The sequence below is a fragment of the Pholcus phalangioides genome, unplaced genomic scaffold, assembly GCF_987345545.1.
Source record: "Pholcus phalangioides strain wild (caught in Gottingen) unplaced genomic scaffold, Ppha-v1.0 ptg000008l_1, whole genome shotgun sequence".
Lineage (NCBI taxonomy): Eukaryota > Metazoa > Arthropoda > Arachnida > Araneae > Pholcidae > Pholcus > Pholcus phalangioides.
The window spans coordinates 42,753,236-42,780,085 of NW_028301601.1; the positions used below are offsets into that span (position 1 = coordinate 42,753,236).

The 26,850-nt window shown below is 37.1% G+C and overlaps 1 protein-coding gene across 1 annotated transcript in view; it reads right to left on the minus strand.

The window, feature by feature from the left end:
• Positions 1–18,240: 18,240 nt before the first annotated feature.
• Mtl (Rac family small GTPase Mtl) overlaps positions 18,241–26,850 on the minus strand; it is a 52,494-nt gene continuing 43,884 nt past the window's right edge. The window contains exon 6 of the mRNA XM_089234684.1: positions 18,241–19,410. Coding sequence (XP_089090810.1) covers positions 19,333–19,410 — 78 coding nt within the window. The 3' untranslated portion in view covers positions 18,241–19,332. The remainder of the gene's footprint in view (positions 19,411–26,850) is intronic.

Below are 26,850 nucleotides of genomic sequence, written 5' to 3' on the forward strand. Positions count from 1 at the left end.
TATTGTGTGAATAAACTAGAAAAAAAACTCTTCGTTAAATTCAAGACATTCTGATATGCCTCATTCCTAATTTATCACACATGTCCCTAGCCCCCCCCCCCCTAAATTTTAAGACAACATTGAAATGTCACTTCTACTTCAAACTGTTCTTAACTAGTTAAGTAACTTTTATAAAGTATAAGACTTTTATTTTTGTCTCGGATCTGAAGAGGTTAAGATTTGACACAGAATAGCTAAAAACTGTGTTATGACTGTTGTAAATATGACCAACTCAAAAGGTGACCGTGCAAGCTTGATGTCGAAGGAGCATGTTGTGTTGTACAAGATAGTGAGTGATGTTGGGATAGCAATGGCACCTGTCGTACTACATGTATTTGTGTTAATTAAATTAACAATTAGAAGTTCTGGGTGATTATTCTACAATGACCACCGAGTTTTTTGTGTTTTGTTGGTGTAATTATTAGCTCCATTTCAAAAGTTACAGCAATTGGACAAATATTCTCAGTTATGGTCATTTTTGTAAAAATAGTCATTTGAGGGTTCCCAAGGCACTGTCAAGGGTAAAGATCTAATTATATTGTATATTTAATTGTCCTAATCATTTTTCTTGATGTTCCTGTGTATTATAATTTTTTTTTCCTATGTCACACATTTTGGAAGTAGTCCCAAGTCGAGGCCTCCATACAAGACTTTAGTCACCAAAGAATGATTGTTGATCTATTTCTTGCGCATGCACAATATGAAAAGGGTTACTTTTCTTCAGCTTTAAAGAGTGCTTCGGGCTGTTTTGCGTGGCAACACATCGCCTTGTACCAGGGTCATTAACGATTTCACGTTTATTTTGTCATTACTGCTCATGTGATATTACGAGAAAAACCTGATTTTGCAACCGTTCCAAGCTTCACACCATTGGTTAACCAACAAAATGTACTTGACCATATATCCTGCTTTTAAAGAAATGTCCTTGTTTTTTGGTCTAGAATTATTTCCACTTTTCTTAATTGTGTCAACTGGAGTTAAACATAGAAAAAGCAGAAATACCTACTCTGGGTCTGGCTTAGTAATTTTGCGACCAGTTTAAAAAAATTTGCGGCCCCCCCTCCAAAAATTTTTTTTTATGTAGTCTCTTCGACTAATAAACGGGTTACGAATATAAATCTTGAAAAGGGGAAAAAATCGTTTGAGAAGAACTCATTTTTTTATATTTCAGAAATGTGTTGATAGTTGGGGTCATAATCAAAAGAGCCTGAAAGTTTAGGCATTAAAATTTATTCAAATTATTAAAGTAAGAGTGAGCAGAGAAACGAATTGAAGTTTAATGGATACACAAAAAGAGCCGTCCGAACTGAATGAACGCAAAACAACGAAAGTAAATAAAACATGTGTTGCCACAAATAAAGCATTAAAGTATATCACGGTTAACGGTTAGCAGGTAATTTTTAAATATTCAATATTCCCCCTAAAATTAAACATGCTAACAAATCAAAAAAAAAAAGAGAACAACCAATACATAAGCACAGATGCAAGATTACTGAACGGATACAAAAGGAAAAAAAATATATATATATAACGATACACAATGCAACACATCATTTTTCCTTCAATGCCCACATCCCTATCATTTCTTTCAAATGATTAAACCTTCCACAAGGAAGTGGCTTAGTGAATAAATCAGCAGCTTGCTCTTGAGTCGAACAGTTATGCACATCTAGTTGTTCTTTCTGGTACAGTTCTCGAATGAACTTGTATCTCACATCAATGTGCTTGGTTCTGCAGTGAAACTCTGGATTTTTTATGAGTCTGATGGCAATCTGGTTGTCGACCTGCAGTAAAGGAACACCACTTGAAATACCAAGTTCTTGAAACAAGTAATGAAGCCATACTATTTCTTTTGCAGCTTGACTCGCCACCACAAACTCAGCTTCAGTTGTAGATAGAGCCAGGCATTTCTGACGTTCACTCTACCCTGTTATTGCGCCACTGCTGCACAAAAACACCATGCCTGAGGTTGATCTCCTTGACACAGGATCCCCTGTGTAATCTGAATCACTGAATGCTTCTAAAGCACCAGCTTTGGAATCAGATGAGTACAAAATACCCCAATTTACTGTACCCTTTAGGTATTTCAATGTCCTTTTCACAACATTCCAATGACACTCTTGCGGTTTGTCTAATACCGAGAGAGCATACCAAGCGTGTAAGCTATATCAGGTCGAGTGACCGTAGCTAGAAACATGAGGCTCCCAATAGCCTCTCTGTAAGGAACATCAAGGGCTGGAGCAGCAGACATCTCTGCTGTTAAACAACACTTTTCAATAGGTGTGCCTACCGGATTTGCATCTGTCATATTGAAACGGGCTAAGGTTCGTCTGCAATAAGATTCCTGATGGATGAAAATCGATCCATCATCCAAATAATTAATTTGCATACCCAAAAAGTACTTGGCATTATCTATTACAACTGCAAATTTAGATCTGAGTTGGTCAAGAAGTATATTTAGCATTTTCAAGTCCTTGGAAAATATCAGACACTCATCCACATAAAGGATAAGAATAAAGGTTTTCTCTGCATTAGCAAACAAGCATGGATCTGAACTTGAAGATTTTAAGCCATGATTTCCTAGAAATTTGCTGAATTTTTCATTCCAGCACCTGGGGGACTGTTTCAGTCCATAGATGCTCTTCATCAATTTGCAGAACTGATTTGAACCATTCTCGAAACCTTCTGGCTGGTTCATGTAGATTTCTTCTTTTAGTTCTCCATGAAGAAATGCTGTTTTGATGTCAAACTGAGCAACTGTTCTGAAACGTTAAGACGCACCACTATATGTCGCGGAGGTTACTTACGATTGAAAAATAATCATTACGTTTTCAATTACAATTTACCTTTTATTCATTCATTGAAAATACTTCGACACCGTGAATTACACTAAACTCGATACAATTTACATTCAACATGGACACTCTCACTCCACCAAATTAAACACACAATAATTATATATATAGTTTGAATCACTCACCGTCATCTCGGGGCAAGGTTTCGAACTATCCCCTACATTGAGGGATCTCGACCCGGGGTTAGGAGGAGAGAGAAAGAGTAAATTCACGACTCCTCAAGCGCGACATGTTGGTCGTCCAACCTCCAGCAATACCTCTCTCTCTGGCAAAAAACCTCGTGTGTTCCCAAACCAAGTTGGTGAAGAACCTCTGCTATTGGTCAAAGGCAATCGCCTGATTTCTGTAAGGGGTTTCATTGGCCCAGAGGCACAATGTCTGTCTGCAGAGTTGTGATGGTGTTATGTAATACGTACTTATTCGGTGCTCAAGTGCGTCTTAGAAATACCTGGTGAGGGAAAGGAGAGCACACGTGTTGCATCCCATGTATGTATGTATGTATGATGTGTGGTTTGTGGTTTCTCGATGGGAAGAGAGTGTGTGTAAGGTGCACTCGTGACACAACCTTTAATTTCTTCTTAGCAGCCACGCTTAACATCGTTCTCACAGTATCCCAGCGAACAACTGGACTGAACATTTCAGTGTAATCTACACCAGGTATCTGTCCAAATCCTTTAGCGACCAGACGTGCCTTATATCTTGTCACTGCACCATCTGCATTTTTCTTAGCTTTGAACACCCACCGACTCCTATGGCTTTTCTATCACTTGGCAAATCCACCAGCTTCCATGTCTTGTTTTCAATTAGAGAATTCATCTCTTCTTGTAAAGCAGCTTGCCAATGACTTGAATCCTTTGATGACATTGCTTCTGTGTAAGTGACTGGTTCATCACATTCTGCCAGCATGACATAATCATCAAACTTGGATGGCTTCTTCAGCTTCGACCTGTCTCGTAAATTATACGTATCTGTGTCTGGCTGCGATTCAACTTGCTTAGAACCATCTGTCTCTTCTGTAACTTTTTCAGTAAACTCTGGATTGTTGATGAAAATCTGCTTGCTCGTGATTTCATTCTTGAACACAACGTCCCTCGAAAGCACTATTTCATCTTTACTGGGTATCCATACCCTGTAGCCATCTTTATCGCCACAATACCCAACAAAATATCCTTTCTGAGCTTTCTTATCAAACTTTTTTCTTTTCTATTTTGGAACATGCACAAAACATTCAGCACCAAACACACGTAAATGATTGAATGGCGACTCTTTGTTATACCACAGTTCATAAGGAGATTTTTCCTCAACACTACTCGGTCCAGTTCGGTTGATAACATAGGCTGCGGTATTAACAGCTTCTGCCCATAGCTTTTCTGGCAATTCCTTGGCGTGTAGCATAGCCCTGGCGGCTTCCACAAGAATCCGATTTTCCCTCTCAATTGCTCCATTTTGCTCTGGTGTGTATGGCATTGAGTTTCGGTGAATCAATCCAATTTCTTTTACAGTGGATTCAACTTCGGAATTCTTGAACTCTGAACCACCATCAGTTAGTAGCTCTTTAACAGTATGACCTTGAGTTCGTACTTCAGCAAGAAAATGCTTCACCTTTGAAGGAACTTCAGACTTTGCCTTCAAGAAGTATACCGATCTGTACCTCGAGAAGTCATCCTTGAATACAACATAATATCTGCTTCCACCCAACGATTTTTCAGGCATCGGCCCACAGACATCTGCATGGATCAGTTCACCAACTGTAGTTGGCCTCGTTGTTCTGGTACTGAAACTGAGTCTATGCATTTTACCATATGCACATGCATCACAAAAATTTCAACTGAACTGAATGTCCATACCTTTACTTTTGAGGAATTTCTGTACATGTTGATTGTTCTGGTGACCTAGTCGCTCATGCCACAGTTGAATATCAGAATTTTTCACAGCAAGACAAGCTTTAGAAATTATGACACGCATCAAAAGCTTGTACACACCACTGATTTGACGAATTCCAACAGCAACAGTCTGCTTCCCATTTCGGAACTCTCTTGTGCTTTGTGTAGCAACTTCGATGAGACCATGATTCAGAGCAGATCCCAATGAGAACAGATTCTGGTCAGATTTAGGGACATACCAAGCATTTTTCAATTGACCTGGTTTCCACTTCCCACATACCAGCATTTCCACATCAATCGTGCCGTATCCTTCAGCATACATGAAAGTTCCATCACCAAGACAAAGCGGTTTTGGCTCATCAAAAGGAACATACGAAGAGAAGAAATCCAAACGAGTCGATATGTGATGAGAAGCCCCCGAATCAATTATCCAACAGTCCTTGTTAACATCTGTGACAGACATGAATGCTTGTCCCTGAGAACTCTGGTCAGAAGTTTCATAATCTTTACTTGAACGGCAGTTCTTTTTGATATGACCGACTTTCCCGCAGGAGTAACACTTCACAATTTTCTTCTTCGGCTTTTGAGTTTTCGAAGTTTCGAGCTTTTTCTTAGCCATCGAACTAGCATTTTTTGCAATAAATGCTACAGTGCCTGGTACGGAACTGCTAGATCTCTGTTCTTCAAGTCTCTGTTCGTGAAGCCTGAGACGTTGTCAAAGTCGCTACACTTCTTTCGTTATGCGGAACTGACTCCCAAGCGTTTTTGAACTCCAGGTACTCACTCGGAAGAGTATTGAGTATCCTATTCAGCAACATTGAAACAGGAAGACTTACATTTTCTTCTTTGAGCTTTTCTTGCAAATCTTGCCAAATTCGTCGCAGTTTTGATACATGGGAGGCGATACTGTCAGCTGGATCCTTGGTGTAGTTAAATAGCTGCGAATACAGAAAGTCCAAGCGTCTCTCATTTTTCTGTTCGTATACAGTGTGCAATGCATTCCACAGATCTCTGCCAGATTTAAGGCAGGTAAGAATATGCTGCTTTGACTCACCGCGAACACTCGACCCGATTATATATCGTGCAATAGCATCACCTCCTCAAAAGCTTTGACATCAGCGGTAAACTTCGTGCGTTCAGGCTCGGTTGCGTTTTCATCCAATGAAGCAGGATACGTGACTTGTCCCGAAACGACCGGCATCACTTTTTGTATAGTCAGCTGTAGTTCCACATCGAATTTCCAGCTTGTCCAGTTCTGTATACCTTCCAACTTATCGATGGAATGAAGCTTCTCCATTTTCCCACTTGAATTGGAATCTTAAGCTCGAAAAGTAAACAGATACTAAATTACGTTTCCGAAGTCAAAATTCCGCAACCGTAGACACATGACCATTAAACAAACTCACTACGAAGTGGAGGGTCATTGGGCCCATAACCTATTCAAATTATTAAAGTACGAGTGAGCAGAGAAACGAATTGAAGTTTAATGGATACACAAAAAAAGCCGTCCGAACTGAACGAACGCAAAACAATGAAAGTAAATAAAACATGTGTTGCCACAAATAAAGCATTAAAGTATATCACGGTTAACGGTTAGCAGGTAATTTTTAAATATTCAATAAAATTGGCAGAAATAGGCAAACAAAAAGGCATTAAAAAGGTATTCATAAATTATGGAAGGAAATATAACTAAAAACTAAGGTATTAAGGGTTCAAAAACTAGCTGACAAAGTGGTTGCACTTAATCTGTCTACTGTTTCAATTACAGTTTATAATAACTGCATTATTATCTGAGTAATATTGATTTCAAGCCCAAAATAAAGTATTTGAGGTCCTTCAGGTCAATCCCAGGGCCACGGCGGGGGGTTAACCCTCTGGCTGCTCATCCCGCGATTTCCACGGGCTACTCAAATGTAGCAAAATCTGCTCATCCCGCGATCATGCGTTTTTCTTCCTTTACTGAGGAGCACATCCCGTTTTTTCCCCGTTTAACCACTGAAATAAATTATATACAGTATTAGACGTTTCATTTATGTTTTTGCCAACAGATATCGTTAGTTGTCCACTAAATTGCGCATTTGAAGACACGTGGTATTACCGCTCAAACTTCACTTTTTGAGTGAAAAAAATTACACAATTTTTGAAGCAATTTCGGTCCACAAATTGAGCAGTCAGAGGGTGAATGCTCCTCCCCAGAGCCAACTCATATAATGTGTATGCATATATATGAATTTGTATCATCATGCCCCCCACCCACGTCTATTTCTGCCTCTATACATACACCTCAGATTTACTTAATAGTAGGCAAACATATTGTCTTATCAGAAAATGACCTACTAGGGCTACAAGCAACGTAGCCTACATCCTAAATTTTCGGACCTTTGTGCTCTTTCATGTTTTTATGCATAAGCTCTGTTCATGAAACAAAATACCTTTAATGCTGTACTGTACTAAATGAGTAATTAGATTGAGGAAAAAAAATCAGAGCATCTTACTTTTTTTTTTTTAGAAGTTTAGTCAAAACTGAGAATTTACACATTGTATATCCATCCGAAATAGATGAATGATTCAGATGGTGGTGACTGAAAAGTACTCATACCTCCCTACGGAAACATGACAGTTCAGAGGTTCCCAGGAAGGCATGCAATTAACACTGGTATACAGTCGAAGTTGTCTCGCTTCGGGGCAGTCATCATCTAGAGATGTCCATGCTACAGACCAGATGGCAACTTTAACGAGAGTGGAGATTTTCAAAGGGAAAAAATTACTAGATTTCTTTTGTGGTGTCCCTTTCGTTTGATGCCTCAAGCATTTTTTTTCCCCTTGGTTAAGGGGACACAGGACTGTTGAAAGGTAAAACTAATTTTTTTATTTAAAAAATTTTCCAGATTTTCCAGAACATTTCAATAACTCACTTTTTGTTCTACAAGCAGTAGAAATAGAGATAGATGAGAATTTTATGTGTGACAAATTTTAAATTTCACAAGTTTAAAAGGACTTCAAGCCACGTGGCCTCGTGTTTACCTATGTTTTGCATTTATATACATTTGTTGTAGAGTTTGATTACGCTATCTACATTCGAAATATATCTCGCGAGTCTTTCTTCCTTTTTCTTCATTGAGTTGAAGAAAAAACTGTTACTCACACATTTTTTTTGTTTACATATGCTTTTTGTGCCTCAGCACGAGTCTATCACGTTCTTTTGTGTTACATTACAATTTAGTTTATAATTATTTCACAATTATTTTTTCATGAGAGGTTATTTGTTAGTGTAGTTATTGTTCAGTGTGAGTAAAACCCTTTAATTAATCTAATGGTAAAGGAAAAATATCGAGGATGAGAATGCATTGAACATACTTAAAGATTTAAAGTTATGTGCAACAGCAGTTCACATCTTCAGTGAATATTATCAGTATGATTACAGTCTCAACAATGAATATAAAACCATTTTAATGAAATAGGGAAAATTCCATTGAAATATTACTGAAAACAATAAAGGCAATGCAAAATTCATATTCATGTGTGGTGTCATGTGTGATTTGTTGTGAAATCCTGTGTTGTCATGTTGAGGTGATGGGCATCAGAAATAAGTTTACCAAGTTTGAAATAAGTTACTAACTTCTTCTCATTCACTTAAATAAGTGATCTCATTCAAATTGTAACCATGTTTTTTGTATCACACTTACCACTAAATCCATTCATTCTAATATACCACTACTTATAAAAAAAACCAACATTGAGGATTTTTTTAGTCAAAAATCAACTAGTCCTTGACTATTATGTCAACTGATCTATTTTGTCAGTTTTGTTGAGTCAGTTGCTAATTTGTCTCAAATATTACTCTCACAGAACTTACATTAAATAAATATAAATATATATATATATATACATACTGCAAAATAAATTCAAATGAATTTTTGCCTCATTAGTTCTCCAATCTGTTGCTTTTTTCAACTTACTGTGTGTCGAGCATTTGAAGCGGCAGGCATCTCAAAATGCCAAATTAAGGCATGAAAACATGATGACAATGTTAAAAACTGATATTATTGAACATTGAGCCTTTTCTTATAAATCTGTAAGGTATGGGTTTGAGAAAAAAAAAAATCATCAGAATTCATATTTCACATTCTTTAAATATGTTTTCATATCATCATTATTTGTAATATTGATGTGTAGACATCAATATTTGTCCCTGCATGCAGGATATCTCATGAACCATGTTTCCTACTTCCATGAAATTTGTCTGGTATGTGTCCCTTGCCTAGGCGCATAGAATGAACTAGAATGGTAGATATCCATTGAAATTTAAAATTTTTAGTAAAAGTTAAATTTTGAAAAATTTCATAAAATTTGAAATTTTAAAGTTTCTGAATTTTTAAAAATACTTTCACTTTGCATATCTTAAAGAGGCTAGTTCAGTGCATTGAAAACATCCTAGGGCACAAAACAATTTTTTTTTAATGCAGAAATTCAAATTTGAGCAGATGAAATTGCACACGCAGTAGTGGTGTGTATGATTTTTTTTAAAAACATTTCCAACTTTTGCTAGCGAACAAAAACAAACAAAAAATATTTAGCAAATTTGATGGATGCACATCATATTACACATACTTCAGATGTGACCCTCAAAAATTTGAACAAATTGGATGAATTAGGAATTTTTAAATATATGCTACATTTTTCTGTATTTCTCGGAGTCCTGTGTCCCCTTAATATAGCCATTATTCTTTAATGGCAGAAAGAAAAACCAGCCTTTTTTTTAGGGGTAAAGAATATGACCCCCCCCTCATCTGCATATACTCTTTTCCTCTTTAAAATAAGCTAATGCCATACCTAATAACATTAGCCTTTTTTCACAATTAATAACAGTTTAATGGGGAAAAAATTAATTTTAATCAAAAATTTCCAAAACATTTGGTGAGAAAGGAAAGGGTTTTGTTTGAAAAAATTGTGACCCCTGACATTTTACGGCCCAGTGCGACCGCACTTTTCGTAGCCCCAAAGTCCAGCCCTGTACATACTCCAAGGTTCCCCAAGGTGGAACTTTGGAGATTGTGAGGGGTTTCTTATGGTTCATAAACCCTGAACAAGTGAAAATCCGAATTATTTTTTTGCCTTTACTTGACCACTCCCAAAAAATAACTGGATGGGCTGAGGCAGAGCTCACACTATAAATTTACTATAGAGCACCCAATGGAAAATCTGACTTTAGGGGGGGGGGCTGCAGGAGAAGGGGTATGGCCAAACCAAAATGCACACTTGTCCCACGTGATAGAGTCTTCTTGTTTATGGTATCACAGCCCTATAAGACTATTAGCCCTGCTTGTTCCCCAAATTGTCAAGGTATAGCTCAAAAGAGTGACAACGCTTAGTGTCATCTGTTTTATTATTCTAAAAGTTTGAAAATTTGTGTGTCTAAACAAAAGCCTAGCCTGCCACCTGGGTGCACCACACCCTCACTTAAGTAGCCCCTGCATTCTATGGAAAATGGAAACCACACCATGGGTTTCGGCATACAAAAGCATCATCAAGTGAAAAAGAAACATGATTTCAATGTCACAAGTGCCAAAAGTCCAGGCATTTTGCTCAGGACTGATAGTCAAAGAATGTGAAAAAAGATAAATCTTCCTTCAAAGCAGAAGAGAAGTCTGTAATCATTTGTAGACAAACCACAAGTCAAATCATTCTTGTTTTTGGATAGTGGAAGCACATCTCACCTCACATATGTTGTGATGACTCCAGTTTCAAAAATATCATTGAGGACTCTGATAATGGAATCACATAAATCTAGCAGCAGTGAATAAACACGAAATTCCTAGGAAAAGAAACCGTGGAACTGAAATCCAACAGAGACTTTATAATGTCATAGTACTTGCCACTATGGTGGTTGAGTGGTAGACTCACATTGCTAGGACCCAGGTTCGAACCCCACTGTTGCCATAGTGGTGGTTGGCTGAAGTTGATTTTCTGCAGTTCCCGACTTTGAGGCGTGAATGCGAGCCGATCTCCCCATTAAAAAAGCTCACTACAGATAGCAGTCTTACAACAATACTATTATTCAATCATTACACTTCACTCATAGTTAGAAAAATTGATGGCAGATGGAAGCACTACACAGAAACAAACTTCACATCAGGTTCACTACACATTCCAACATGTACCAATTCATTAGAAATTCCTCGAAGGAATATGGATGAGGTGCATGTATGGTTCAGTAGTAGTAGTGTCGTGGGACTAGCTATCGTAAAGGCTAGACATGCATGCAAGAGTGTTGTTGTTGTTATCACTTGGAGCCAGTCAAGCATGGTGGTATATTTCTGTGTTAAACAATAGTAGTAAGACAATAAATGTAACATGGTGCCAAAATGAGCTTGAACCAGAAGAAAAAAAAAAAGTCATGCACAGAGTGAAGTCGTTTCAAATCCAGCATGTTCAGAAGCTTCCGTGAGTACTCGCCTGCTGCTGTCATTAGGCCTAGCCGGGCAAGAAACAGCAAAAGCATGGTGGAGCTGGTATCTGCAATTCGAATGGTACTCAATGATCGTTGGGCTAGAAAAAGCCTGTTCCGATGCAAGTAGCTTTAAATATATCGGCAATAGGGGTCGAAAAATACAATACATTTTCCAATGAGCAGAAGGAAACTCTTCATTCAATCATAAAAGCATTTGAAAGTTACTTCACGCCAAAACATTATGTACGAGTGCTCCGTGTTTAATCAAAAGGTACAAACTGCTGGTGAGAAGTTTTAAGAGTTCTACAGCGAACTTTTGCGACAAAGCAATTCTTGCGAGTTGGGGACACTGCATGCTAGCTTCGTCAGAGACAGTGTCATGGTCATCGATATTCAAAACGAATCCCATCGGGAAAAATTACTGGCAGAAGAGGATTTAACACCGGATAATACATTTAAAATCTGTAAAGCTGGTGAGCTCGTCCGCTATCAGCTGACAATGCTTCTTTTCACAATCAATAACAGTTTAATGGGAAAAAATTTAATTTTAATCAAAAATTTCCAAAACATTTGCTGAGAAAGGAAAGGGTTTTGTTTGGAAAAATTGTGACCCCTGACATTTTACGGCCCAGTGCGACTACACTTTTCCTAGCCCCAAAGTCCAGCCCTGTAAGCACTCCAAGGTTCCCTAAGGTGGAACTTTGGAGATTGTGAGGGGTTTCTTATGGTTCACACCCCCTGAACAAGCGAGAACCCGAATTATTTCTTTGCCTTTACTTTACCACTCCCAAAAAATAACTGGATGGGCTGAGACAGAGCTCCAGCCTGGGATGATTTTTGTCTTAATAATAATAGATTAAATAAACCAAAAATCAACGTGGTGAGAAAACAAGAAGCTGCCCAAGAAAAGTAAACAACAATGCTCTTGCACGCATGCCTAGCCTTTACGATAGCTAGTTCTATGACACGTAGTAACATTGAAGAATACATTGTATGTTCCTGAACTGATGACAGATTTACTATCTGTGAACAAAATCACTGAATATGGACAAACTATTATTTTCAAGAGGAATGAAGCTCTTGTAAAGAACCAAAACGGAGAAATAGCTTTGACTGTACCCATGAAAAATGGTCTGTACACATATGGAACTAGTAATCGACCTGAAAATTCAAGATATACAACAGAATTCAAGATTATGACCTCCAACAAGAAATTAGGTCATATCAATGAAATTGATCTAATGTCTGCACAAAGAAACAATGCTGTTCAAGGAATGTACTTTAATTCAAATGAAGAACTAAATGACTGGAAAGTGTGCATTCAGGGAAAAATTATAAAAGTCCCATTTGAAATGAGAAAAGATCCAAAACAATTGGACTTACTTGTTGGAGATGGTGCATTCAGATGTTTGTGGGCCGATACAAGTAACATCTCCTGGCGCGAATCAAAATATTTTATAACCTTTAAGGATGAATGTTTCAGATATTGCGGAGTGTACTTCCTGTCACGCAAAAATGAAATGCTGAAATTCTTCAAAGAATATAAAAATGAAGTTGAAAATCACACTGGCAAAAATATCAAATATTTGCAGTGACAATGGAGTGTACTAGTACATACTGAATTCGACAATTTCCTGAAAGCATGTGGAATCAAGAGAACATTATCTGTGCTGCCATATATGCCAGAACAGAATAGTCTAGCCGAGAGGAAAAACAAAACTCTTCTAGATAAAGTAAGATGCATGCTAATTGAATCTAGAGCTCCATTTTCATTTAGGGCTGAAGCCATTCATACTGCAAATTATTTATGTAACATAATGCCTTCAAAAGTGATTAAGCATAAAACACTCCATTTGAAAGATGGACTGGAAGAATTCCATCTGTAAAGCATCTCCAGATTTTGGGATCAAAGACTTGGTCTAAACCCCTTCGCTTACACATCAGGGTTTAAGCTAGATAAAAAATTCCTTTCACAAAAAAGCGAAAATGGGGAGAAAAGCTTTAGCAAAATGCTGCAATGCTAATGTGATGATTGATGGTTGGATGTCTACTCGTTCCGTACCTCCTGTACGCATTTTTGCAAAAATGGCTGCCACTTCTTCCGCAAAAATACGACCGTAGCTTAAACTCTGTTACACGTGCATTGGCAAGTCCGATGTTCTTTATTTTACAAATCAGCAATAAGTATAGTAACCTCGTCCTAACCTAACCACACGTTAGAAAAAGGGAAGGAGGAAGAAAAACCAAATGAAAAAGTAAGACAGCTTAATAGATAAGATAAGAATATAGATACAAAGTTAGATTTATTTTCACCCTCACCCCACCTGTTCTCTTTTACTCTTATAAGGTACATCATATGTGAGGAAAAAAATCCCCATCAGGGTATACAAAACATCAAAAGGGGGGGGGGAAAAAGTAAGGTTGTAACAAAGCTTCAGGATGATCAGGAGGCAAGGAAAGAAAACAATGAACTTCTTCGAATTCATTCCACTGGTGTTTGGATTTAATGTTACATCTTTTGACCGTAAAGTGGTGAGACAAGAAAAGAAAGAAGGGGAAGTTAGATCCAAGAGGTAATGTTGGTATGTTTGTTGATTGTGCTGTAGAATATGGAAGAATAACAAAAAGCAGATATTAAGAAGACACCATGAATAAGGCAAATACATGAGAAACAAAAAATTCTAATGCATTTCCACACCAATGGGTGTCGTCTTCATAGGAAAAATATTTAACCACTAATCACGCTGACAGTTTCCCACTTGGGTTGAATACCAAATCTTAACGCTTGGTTGCTCAGAGAAAAATGTATATATGTTCACTTCAAACGTCGTGGTCAGAATGAAGCTGTGAGCCTGTGTGGGGTACTAATGCAACATCTTGATTAGACGCTTGTGGAATGGTGCTACCCGATTGGTGTATCGAATTTTTTTAGAATTCTTGCTCGAAATGAATTAAAGCCATGACGTCGCGATCAGTAGTGCAGATTTATTATCGTTTACTAATATATTTTTGAAGGCCTGAATACACGTGCTTTCGTAGAAATCTAAATCAACTGGGGATGATGAAAAACTAGCTTCCTGAAATTTAAATCTATGACCCTCTTGCCAACAGTGAGCGGCAATGGTCGATTTTTCACATTCCACACACACCAAGCATGTTATCTTGCTTTTATGGGCTTCCTTGTCTGCCCAATATAACCAAGACGGTAATCACCACATGGAATTTAATAGACGTACCATTGTTTATTCTGTGGTATAGCATTGGTATCAAATGCATTAAGATTTTTTGTGTTTTTCGTGTATTTGTCTTATTAATTGGTGTCTTCTTAATATTCTTACGCAAAGTTGATCAACTCTTCCATAAAAGCAGAAATAGCCAGAGATGTGAAAGTACTGAACACTTTATACAATGACAATAACTCAAACAATGTTGGCGACATTGTAGAAAGAGAAGAAAAAGTGTCCAACAAAACAGAATTTAAAGTTCCTATCTCTGTTATGGAAAACTCTGATCAAGATGAATCCTCAGAATCTGATAGAAGTCAACACCCAGACAGATGATAAAGATCAATCTGATGAAATTGAAGATAAGGATGAAACTAGATTCTAAAGAACAAGACCACAGATTTGGTTCAATGACTATGAAATGTCAGCTTATTGCGAATTGAAAGCAGCACTCAAAAGTCCTGATGCTCAGTCATGGATTGATATGAAAAAAATTATTCTTTCACATTTAAAAAAATGATACTTTTGAAATTGTTTTAAAGAAAAATTTGATGAACATGTATGAAGATTCTGAGAACAAGTACTAGTCTAATGGAGATCTTGAACAAAGAGAAGCTCACTTAGTCGAAAAAGGCTATGATCCACGCCCAGAACTTGGTTACTATGAAACATATGCTCCTATAGCAAAGTCAAGTTCAATTAGGCTATTACTGGCATTAGCCATTGAAGATTTGGATCTGCATCAACAAGTTGTTTTTACAGCATTCCTAAATGAAGAAACTGATGACATTTTCATGGAAAAACTACAGATGCTTAAAAAACTTGTCTATGAGATAATGCTTGAACACAGCTCAGACACTGATCATACAGTCCTCTTGAAAGCCAGAAAGATGCTTTTTGATCTGAGAAATAATGAAACACACGAAGTCTAATTTAAAAAAAGTGTTATATGGACTGAAACAAGCAAGTCATCAATGGTTCACAAAACTTGATAAGCTCGAGGAACTTGGATTTCAATCACTGAATGCTGTGTGTGTGTGTGTGAGAGATTCATGTCTATATTCTTCATTAGAATGGGGAGAGAAAACTATTGTTGCAATATATGTGGATGATCTTATTTCAGTCATGAATAAGGTCCAACAATTTGAAAAATTGAGCTTATGAAATCCTTCGAAATGCATGACCTAGATATGGTAATGGAATCAAATTGAAAGGTGTAGATGGAAAGATTATAATGCCAGAATGTAAGCAAATATCCACTCTGATGGAATCATTTCTGTCGAAAGGGAAAAATATAACATCTGCATATCCCTATTAAAGTTTTATTGGTTCACTTATGTATTTATCTATAGGTACTCTACCACAGCGGTTCTCAACCTTTTTTTGCCCATGGTTCCCTTTCAACCTTTTTTCATTCCTGTGGCCCCCCTTGCAACCATGATCAATTTCCTACTCCCTATTTTCCCGTTAAAAGACAATTGTTCAAATATTGTTTGAAGTATAAATATGTGTTTGAATTTATTTTTAATTTATGAAATTAACAAAAAAGCAAAATAAACATAATACAACATTTTATCAGTAAAAAAAAAATATTTTCAATCAATGTAAACATTGCGCTTGAAGACGACAATGTCATCAAGTTACTGTATAGGATGAAGTTTGAATTATTTACAAATTACTTTTTCTCAGGTAAATATGAATTTGAGTGAATCAAAATTTCAAAAAAGAAATTATAACCAATTTCAAATAAGAAAATTATCGGTTTATTATAATTTTGATATGAGGAGATTTACATTCTTCATGGAAATCACATCTCGTTGAATGTCAAGCTATCTCCAAGTGGTCTTGGTTCTTTTTTGGTTCATAATGTGACCTCCCCCACAGGCGAACGAAGCAACGTGTGAGTTGGCTTAAACACAACACAATATTTCACATTACAGACCATAGGCGTATGCAGAATTTTCTCGAGGGGGGGGGGTTACTTTTTTTCAATGCAAAATAACACTATAATCTTAGCTCGGGAGGTTAGAACCCCGACCCCCCCCCCACTTTGCGTACGCCAATGTAACAGACTACATGTAATGTACAGGGTGCATCAGTAACAAGACGTATGGTATTTCACTGGCAAACCACGTTGACCCTACAGGAATACTTTCAATTCGAAAAATTATCCAAATAACGTGTAGTACTCAGATATGCCATTCATGTTTTTTGCAAGGGGTTGTACAGTGATTCTGATAAAAATGTTAACTTTTTATACGGACATCGTGTGCACAAAAACTCAATTACAAAGTTGTTGTCCGGCTCTTCTGATGCCAACAAAATCATTTTATCTGCATTTAATGTTTTTTTGGTTGTCTTCAAATAAATGTTACTGTCAATAAAGTGACACTGCATATATACATTCATCTTGAAACCTTATAGTTATTGATAACACAAGCTTATGACAAGGACTCTGATTTCTATGACCTAAAAAAGAAACGTAGAGCTAATAACTTATCAGCAACAATGTTTTATCTTTAGGTCATAAAAATCAGAGCCCTACTTATGAGAAATTGGTTACACACGCAAAAAAATCATTGTGTTTGTTTTCGTGAAACTCTTAAAATTTGATATTTCAAGTGCTAAATTTCATCTTTCAACTACTCAAATCTTTATCCTGACATTGAAATACCCTGCCAACCAACTGAAAATCAATCAAATCTTTGTTACTTAAATAGGGGGAAAATTGCAAAAAAAAAAATATATATAGATATATTCTATGCATTTTGTTTGAAATTAAATTTGTTTGGTCACTCTTTAAAAAAATTTCTTCATGGCCCCTTATCAGCAGCCATGGCTCCCCTTTTGTGATATTTTCCTCGATGGTTCCCGGTTGAGAACCACTGCTCTACCTGACATCACATATGCTGTTAGCTATTTAAGCCAATATAGTAATTGCTAAGAAAAACCATATTGGATGTCAGTGAAAAGAATCCTACAAGGTAGCACGAATATCATTAGTATACCAGAAGACTGGGAAGGTGATAGTTGGATATGCTGATGCAACATGGGCTTCATGAGGATTTTAAATCGTACACTGGTTACTGTTTCCAGTTTGGAGGTTCTGCTTTATCTTAAAGAAAAAATAGAACCATTGCTCTGTCATCATGTGAAGCTGGGTATATGTCCCTTACAGAAGATACCAGAGAAGCGATTTATCTGAAAGAACTGATAAATGAATTGGGACTGCATCAAAACCAGATAGTTATATATAATGACAATAAGTCAGCAAACAACATGTCAAGGAATCCATTTGTTAGTTCAAAATCGAAATGTATCAGCATTTCATTTGAGAAAAGGTGGCACCTGGTGATGTATCAGTGAAGTATAAGTTCACTGAAGAAATGGAAGCAGACATTTTGACAAAAAGTTCTACACCTCAAAATTTGTTCAAGTTTCGAAAGATGTTAGGACTCAATTGACTCTGATTGAGGGAGAGTGGTGGTATAATCTATTAGTCCCCCAATAGTATTTCATTCAATCTAGTGCACCCCTCAGGGTGCAAATTATGTTTCTTATGTGTGGCAACATGTTTTCTATGTTCAACTTTTTATATCCTGTCTTTCTGTCTTAAAATGATTGCAGTTCGTTCAATAACATCTTCAACTGATTACATTGCACTTCCTTTTTGTAGAAGAAAATGTAGTAATAAATTTCAACTATTATATATATGTATATAATTTATATTATTATAAATTACCTATTTTCCACAAATAAAAATAAGATCATTTCCATTTTTTTGGTTAAATTACGTAAAAAAAAAAAAGTATTTTCATTATTCTCTTAAACTTGTTCTTAAAATACAAGCAAGAAATAAAAACACAACTTGAATACTGTAGAACAATGACATGTTTTACAGAGCTCAGAATCTTTCAAGATTAGCTGAACTAAATGAATTCTATAACTTTATTGCAATAATTGAAGTGAATTAGTGAATCATAAAAATTTACAAAGACATAACATGTAACATTTTCGGCCGAAACCTGCCCCTTGACGAGATATCTCATTCCTGTGTAAATGGAAGAGATACATTCAAACTCTTTCTCCCTTCCTTTGGGATTACGATTGGTAACTCTGTTAAACAGAAAATTGTCTTTTATTTCCTTTATCTTAGCATTATTTTTTTCAAATCTTTCCCCTCTCTAGAGTTTGAGGATAAAAAAAAAATAATATTCAATGGGGAAAGTATAGCAAGAGGGGGAACCTGCTCTCTCCACTCTCATTCCCTCACTTTATTTCCTATGTGTAAACAATGACATGTTTCCGAGATTTATCTCTACTAGTTCAACTGCATATCATCCATATTTGTAGAAAGCCTGTACATTGGGGAGGGTTTAAAAATTGATTTTTCAAAAACTGATATATTCTATTTTTATAATACTTTATTATAGCAAAAGTACAATTCTTATGCAAAAGCTATCCAGTTTTACAAATACAAAACATTCCATCTTACTGGTAAGAGTTTTGTATTGAAATAAATAAATAAAAAATTTCCTAAACATCATTTGTGAATATCTTTTCCTTCAGTATTTGTTTCTATAACATCATAAATTAAATATATATTAAAATACAAATCTTTTTGCAAAAGTATGTGTTAAATAATTATGGCTAGAACTAAGAGATGTTTCGCAGCAGACAAACTCTGTAGCAAAATAGTAAATGGAAATATAAGGTTGTCCAATTTTTGACAAATTTAAATGGTCAGAAAAACATACACATTTTTTAGGGGGGTGGGGGTGGGGTCACTGTTCCAAAAGCAATGGATTCAGGACCTTCCTCAGCATCCACAATGTTTTTTCACAATTCTTGTAAAGTAGAAAAATACTTCGCTGAAAGCCTTATACAAGTTTGCACTTTTTTTGTTGTCTTTTCTGGGGTTCAGGGCGCAAGACTGCTCTAACTGCTTCATCAAATACCTAGAGAGAAAAATTTGTTTTTTTTTCATAGATCAACCAATACAGTAAACTTTAATAAAATGACCATTAAACATAACGCAACAAATGCAAAAACACATTTAATGTATAACATGCCAATGTATAAGCGAATACAGGTTCGTCAAACACAGGGTGGGGAGGTGGTAATCCACCTGTTATTCTTACCCATGCATGGTATTCCTACTACACTGATACAATTTTCTAAGTGAAGGGGGGGCAATTATACTCTTCACCTTCACCCATATCTATTTATGCAACCAGACATATCAAAATATCTCTCATAACGATGAATTTTGAGCTTTACCATGGGGAGGAGGCAACACCAGGACAACATAATCATAGTCCAATTAATAAAAATTCATATTTTTTTTAATTAAAAAAAAATTTGATTCAAACCTCGTTTAAATACAGCATTCCATAGACACCAAAGCCTAGGGGCTCAGATCAAATGCACCCACTTCTTGAAGCAACTTAGCAAAGTCCATCAGTAGTTTATAAATATTCAATGCAGTGCATATCCTCTTGCGTTAGTATATACAAACATCTAGCAACACTATATATAAAGAACCCCACCCCCAAAACGCTTTTTTTTCATCAGAGGTTCTACAGCAGTGTTTGTTAGGTACTGGCAGGGGTGGGAACTCTGCACCGATTGCGCCAAAAATATCTAATTTTGTATCAGTGTGCCCGAGTTTCGAAAAAGGATGCCATAAATTTTTTGTTTCTGCCTGCAGCAAAACAATTCTCTCTCAGAAGAACGTGTTTTATTCTTCCGTACATCTGCTGATGTACGGAACTTCCCTTCTTTCCAGCTTTCATATTCACGCTATCTCGTGAACTTGAAAAATAAAAATCTCTGTTGAAAAATAGTTTGACTACTGCAAAGTACAGTACTGCATTGGGGGAAAAAACTTGTGGGCTAACCATATGTGCTTTTTACACTTTACAAGCACTACAAAGATTTTTTTGTCTTTGTTTGAATGAAGATTTTCAATCTAAAAATATTTAATTTTTATTTATCCTTCACAACTTTACCACAAGACAAGATATAGAACAAACATGTCGACCCCCGATAATCCATCCAATCTCTCCTTGAAAAAGTTGCTGGAAGTCCAGATAAATTTACGAAATTAGAGAGAGAGAGTTTTTTTAAATAGATTTTCGGATTTTCCCAGAAACCATGATATTATGCATGATCATACAGCTGAAGATGGTTTACAAGAAGGTTCATCCTTGTCAGAAACTTTCTAAATAAAGGGGTACAATAGAAATGGCGACATGACCACAGAAAAAGGTTGCTATCGTAAGGAGTCCTCCACTGAAGGGTTAACGCACCAGCCTCTCAGTGAGTATAAAAAAGGCTGCAATTCGGAATCTGCAATAAATTGTAGGTTCCGGTTTAATTAGCCTTTGTGTGCAGAAAATGATCATGGTGCGACAAAGCTATTCAAAAATTCAATTCAGATGGTTTACAATTGTTGGCTCCCAACACAGTGACTGCGGCTTCAAATCAATGTATTCCAGGTGTTTCTTTCTATCGATTACAAAAGCAAACTTTATTTTCGAACTTGACACATTAACATGTGTAATCCCAATACGACTACACCCCTCTATCCCTTAATCAATTCCCTCTCAATACTGCCGCCTCTCATCCCTTTCAAATTCAACGTTCTTACAAGTTGCTCATTCACCTGAGCACAAAGTCACATTACATTTCTTCCTTTTCAGCGACTGTTCAATAGCTTCTTACACTCGGCCATCCTGACCTGCAATCATACTAATTGTCCCACAGTACTGGTCCTTATGTGTCAACCTCTTTGAATTATGTCTTGGTAACACTGGCTCATCTTCATCTTGCACTGAAATGCATTCATCATCTGACTCAGACTTACACCTCCAAGCTTTTAGTTGGCTAACGTGCGCTGTTGTTGTGTACAGATGACCTTTCACCATTGACTCCAATCCAGTAACCAAATACGTGTCATTCGGTAATACAGTCATAACAGTCCTCTGTACTTCTGTTGAGTCTTCATTGATTGTTCCATGGCTCTCCTCTCGGATTTCTCTTCATAACAACAACCTCACCTGGTTCGAACACTATTGTAGTACATCTGAGCTTATCGAAGCTGTTCTTCATTTTCCGTTGATTCTTTATGGTTATACGTCAAGCTTCTTTCCGTACTTCTGGATTCGTCCATGAGTTATTTTCCTCATATGCTAACTGTCTGAACAATCATCATTTAATCTTGGCCATGCACCATCTCAAATGGTGTCTTACCAGATGACTTGTTCATGAAGTTGTTCAGATTTCTTTCCATCAACTTGATTTTCACGTCCCAGTCTTTATGGTCTGTTTTCCCATACCTGTAGTTATTGATGACAATACAGTCCCATTTACTCTTTTGACCATCCCATTTGCTCTAGGGTGTTTTGTTGAATTGAGAGTATGGTTAATTCCATTGTCCTTGCAGTACTTTTCAAACTGCTGCGACGTAAAACAAGAACCACAATTACTTATAATTTGATCCGTTAGTCCAAAATCATTCACAAAGTTGTTGACCAATTTCATTACACAAGTAGTTGAAGTATTCCTAACCGAAAACAATCATGTGAATTTGACGAAGCTGTCAATGATCACTAGTAGCTCCCGATTTTCCTACAAACTTTTGACAAAAGGTTCCAGATGATCCATATGTATCACCGCAAACTGTCTTTCTCCTGGTTTGAGTGCGTGCAGCAATCCCTATTGCTACCAGCCGGTAACTTATTGACTAAACATTCCAGACACATTGCTATATGATGTTTTACATAGCATTTTATGTATGGGAACCAGTACAATTCCTTGATCTTCCCAACTGTCTGTGTTAAAATGCCCCATAAGATCATGGAATTTGATTACAGTACCTTTTCGCATGCACTTCGGAATTACATACAATAGTTTGTTTTCCTTTATCATCCACCTTCCTGAAGAGCTGGTTATTCTTCAGCTCATACCCAAGAACTAATTGTTTTTCCTCCTTGGTCCGCTCCATATCGTTTTTCTGTAATATTTCTCTCTTTTTCTTCAGTTCATCATCTGAATGTTGGATCATTAGGATTTGATCTCCCTCAGCGAGAGTCAAGCATATATGTAATTTCTGATCGATAAACGAGTCTCTAGTTTCTTTTGACTCTGCTATAGGTTCTCTACTAAATGCGCCTATATGTTATTTTTGATCCTGGTCTGTATTTAACCTCAAAGTCATATTCCTGAATTAAATCAAACCATCTGGTTATCTGTGGATCCATGCATTTCTTCACATTCATGTAGACCAAAGCTTGACAGTCAGTGACGATACTGAACTTGATCCCAATTAGAAATTGTCACAACCTGTTCTTATGTCTAAACAATCGCCATCAATTCCAATTTACTCGAGTGATATTTACTCTGTGGTCTTCTTGCTCACACAATATACTAGATGCCACTTGCCATTCGTCCCTTTCTGCAACAATATTCCCGCTAACCCAATTGAGCTCATGTCACAATGGACTTCGGTTTCTGCTGTCGCATCATAGTGTGATAACATGGGTTGACACATCAATGCATTCTTCAGTTCTTCAACGGCTCTCGTCTGTTCCTCGTTCCAAGTAAACTTTTTGTTCTTTCATGTCAATAGTGTCAATGGATGAGCTTTCTGTGCATAGTTCTTTATGAATCTAGTCAATCCTAGAAATGTACGTAGTTCATGAACGTCACCAGGAATCGTAAAGTCCTCGACAGCTTTCAACTTCCTTGGACCTGGCTGAATGCCTTCTGCATTGACAATGAATCCTAAGAACTTCAGTTCTTTTTTCCCCGCATTCACATTTCGTTACTTTCAGCATCAATCTGGCTGTTCTCAGTCTTTTTGAATACTTCTCTAATTTGCTCCATCATATCTGTCCAATCCTTCAGTGGTATCAAGATATAGTCGAGATAGCACAAGACTTTCGTGTTCATGAGTGAACTCAACATTTGACACATCAGTGTTTTAAACTCTTCTGGTGCATTTGCTAACCCAAATATCATACGTTCAAACTGTCCTGTTTCATCTGGAGTGATGAATGTTGTTTTCAACTTTGCCTCTTCCGTTAATGGTATCTGCAAGTATCCATGAGCTAGATCCAATGACGTAAACACTTTACACTGGCCAAATTTTCCAATAAATCATTGATTCGTGGCAATGGTAATCTGTCTTTCACCGTCTGATTTTCAAATCAACAGTAGTCCATATCTAATCGGTTTTCACCAGTCTTCTTCACCAATAACACTGGACTAGCATACGATGACCTAGCTCCAGTAACTATCCCATTATCTTTCCATTCTTTCACAATATCGTGGATTGCCCTCCTCTCATACAAACTTGTTCTATACGGCGGTGCACAAATAGGGTCGTTCCTTCTACTTCCTTGATGTCCATCTTAGTCAGTGATGTGCATCCAAGTTCCTCAATGAACAATGCAAAAACATCTCTATACTCATTAACCAATGATCAAACCTCATGCTTTTTTTCTTCCCCAGTTGAATTATCAAACTATCTCATCTAGACGAATTCTTCGTCCTTTATGTTCTCGTCTCTCACACATAGTAGAACCCACATTAGTGAACTTCTTATCGCAAGACTGATTCATCACATAGTTCATCCTTCGACATCACACTTGAAACGGCATCATCCTCACAGGATACTTCAATGTCCCTGAATCCCACGACGACTTTACTTACACAGCAATCAGTTAAAGATCTTATTTCTTCATCAACTGGAACATTTAAATTCTCATGTAGTAACTTCGACTTCAGAATTTCAGCTTCATCTGATTCTTCTAACTCCCTCAGGATCAGTTTATCAACAACGTTTGACGCACAACCAATACACTGTCCTTCACCAAACTTCATGCCATGTTCCCGAAAATTCATAATCGGAACTTTGTGTTTTCCCCTTCACGACTTCCAGCAAGACATCAGTATTTCCATGACTTCCTTACATTAGCACCAGTCTGTCTTCTACATTGTCTGTTCTGGCATCAATGATCTCCATCGTTGCACCGTCAACTACTTCTGGATTCATGGTTATCAGCTCTATCCTTTCCTCCTCATCTCCAACATTTCCCTGAATACATAGCAACTCACTGGCGTGCCACACGTGCAGTATTCCTCCACTCCCGGCAAACTCTATTTCCGGCGACATCAGATAGTTCCACCCAACTATCAAATTATACCACTGTGCATCATCATTGATGACCAACACATCCACAGCTGACTTTGCACCATTCACTTCCAAATCCACGTTAAGTTTCCCAAGTGCAACTGCTGATGGATTCACCAAATCTCCATAACTGAATAATTCTGATTTGGGCACGTACTTGAGCTTCACCTCCTCCGCTATGAACTTCTTTAACAATGTCACACTACTTTCAGTGTTGATCAAACACATGAAATGAGACATCCATCATTGATCCTAGCATTTTTGATGCAGTTCCCTTCGTAACAATCAGCACAACCATTTGCTGCCAAATCCACTTTCTTCATTGTAGTCTGATCAAAATGCTTTTGAATATGACCGGCCACACCCCAAAGGCGGCATGTTAAATTCTTCTTTCTTAAACAATCACACGAGACATGACCAAGGCATCCACACAAAAAGCATCTGGGCTCCCAGTCTCGCTGCTTGTTGTCTCTGGGAACCATTGGCCTGACACGTTGTCCCTTGCTGTCACGAAGAACTTCACTCATACACGAGGTCGATTGTTCCGGTTCAAAGTCCTTTCCATCATCTCTCCTTGGATCAACGTGCACAATTCAATACTAAGCAACAGTTCTTTGGCGAGCATCTACTCTTTGGTTCAAAAAATCTAGATTTTTGTTCATCAGTCCCGGCGACCTTGTGACTTTTCACATCTTGATCTCGAATCTCATAATTTCATATCCGCCAAGCTTCTTCGCTAATTCATCAGGGTTCACAAAGCTAGACCCATGGATTGATGAAATGTTCATGAATGTTCATCGGCACCAGCAATTTCATCTACTCTGTGACGATCACTTTCTTCAAGGACTTAAACTCAGTTACACCCAGAAGTGACAGCCACTCGGAGAAGACATTCAACTCATACCCGAAGTTCTTCCAAGTTTACTTCAGACGTCACGTGTGCTGGATAAACTTCTGCAGGGGCGCAAGCGCCCCTCATCTATTTCGGAGCAGCAAATTTCATTTTTGGAGCAGAAATTTTGAAAATGGAACAGAACTAAAAACAAACTATATATGCAATATAAGGAGTAATTTTTCTGTGAAATGCCTAAAAAGTTTTGCCAAAAATGGTTGAAACAATTCTAAATAAATTTCCTTCACAAATTAAAACCCATTTAAATTTTTTCTGAATTATCTTATCTGTCATTACTAAAACATGCATTACTGAAATGACGAATAAAAATTATGAGACTCTTTTCAAATTAAGCAACATGCATACTAAAAACCTAGGCAACAAGAATTTCTGCTGCTTGAACACCAAAATCTTATTCATCCTGATATAGCAAAAAAAAGTACGTGCAGAATATAATAAGGGTTTCCGTGAAAAAAATTAGCTTCTCACAAAATTTAAAGGAATTATTGAATTTAAAAGCAAAATGCAAAAAACGAGAAAAATATAAATACCTTATTTACTTAAACAATTTCTCAACATAATAGCATGTTAATAGATTACGAATCAGAGTCGCTTTCAGAAGTTCAACATCTCGATGACAATTTTTTTGAAATATTTGATGCCCTCGAACATAAGATTTTATGTCTTATTCCATTAAAGCATTGGATGGACAGATTTTTCAATGCTCGAACAGACTTTTATTTATTTGTTAACAATGAACTCTCTTTCACTCGTTACCATGTGCTAAAGATAAAAAAGCCTTCACCAAAATTGGCAAAATTTTGAACTTTGGGCTGCTTTCAAGGTTATAAAGTTTGAATATGTCTGCCCAATATCTATCTATTCTCTGAACTGATTTCACTTCTTGTAATTATTTGCATTGTAGTGCAACCCATTCATCACACATAATTAATAGTTCTGTTGGTGATACAATATTGAGCAACATCCCAGCAATACGTGAGGGAGTAATGTACCATCCCAGCAATGCACGAGAGGGAGTGCAAACGTTTCATTCTCTCCAGCATGTTTTGGAAAGGTAGGACATTAATATAAAAAAGGTATCTCACAGAAGTTATGTAAAATGAGCACATGCTCCTAGTACAAACTCCTTCCTTTGACTATTGTTAAGAGCATGCCCCTCCCCCACCAATGCAGTGGCCAGTGGCGGACCGTGCGGCCATATTGGGCGCCGCTCTAGGAGGGGTGGCAAATGGAATTGCAAGGGTGAAAAAAGCTTTGTTTACCAAAAAAAAAAACGCAGTCAGTAGC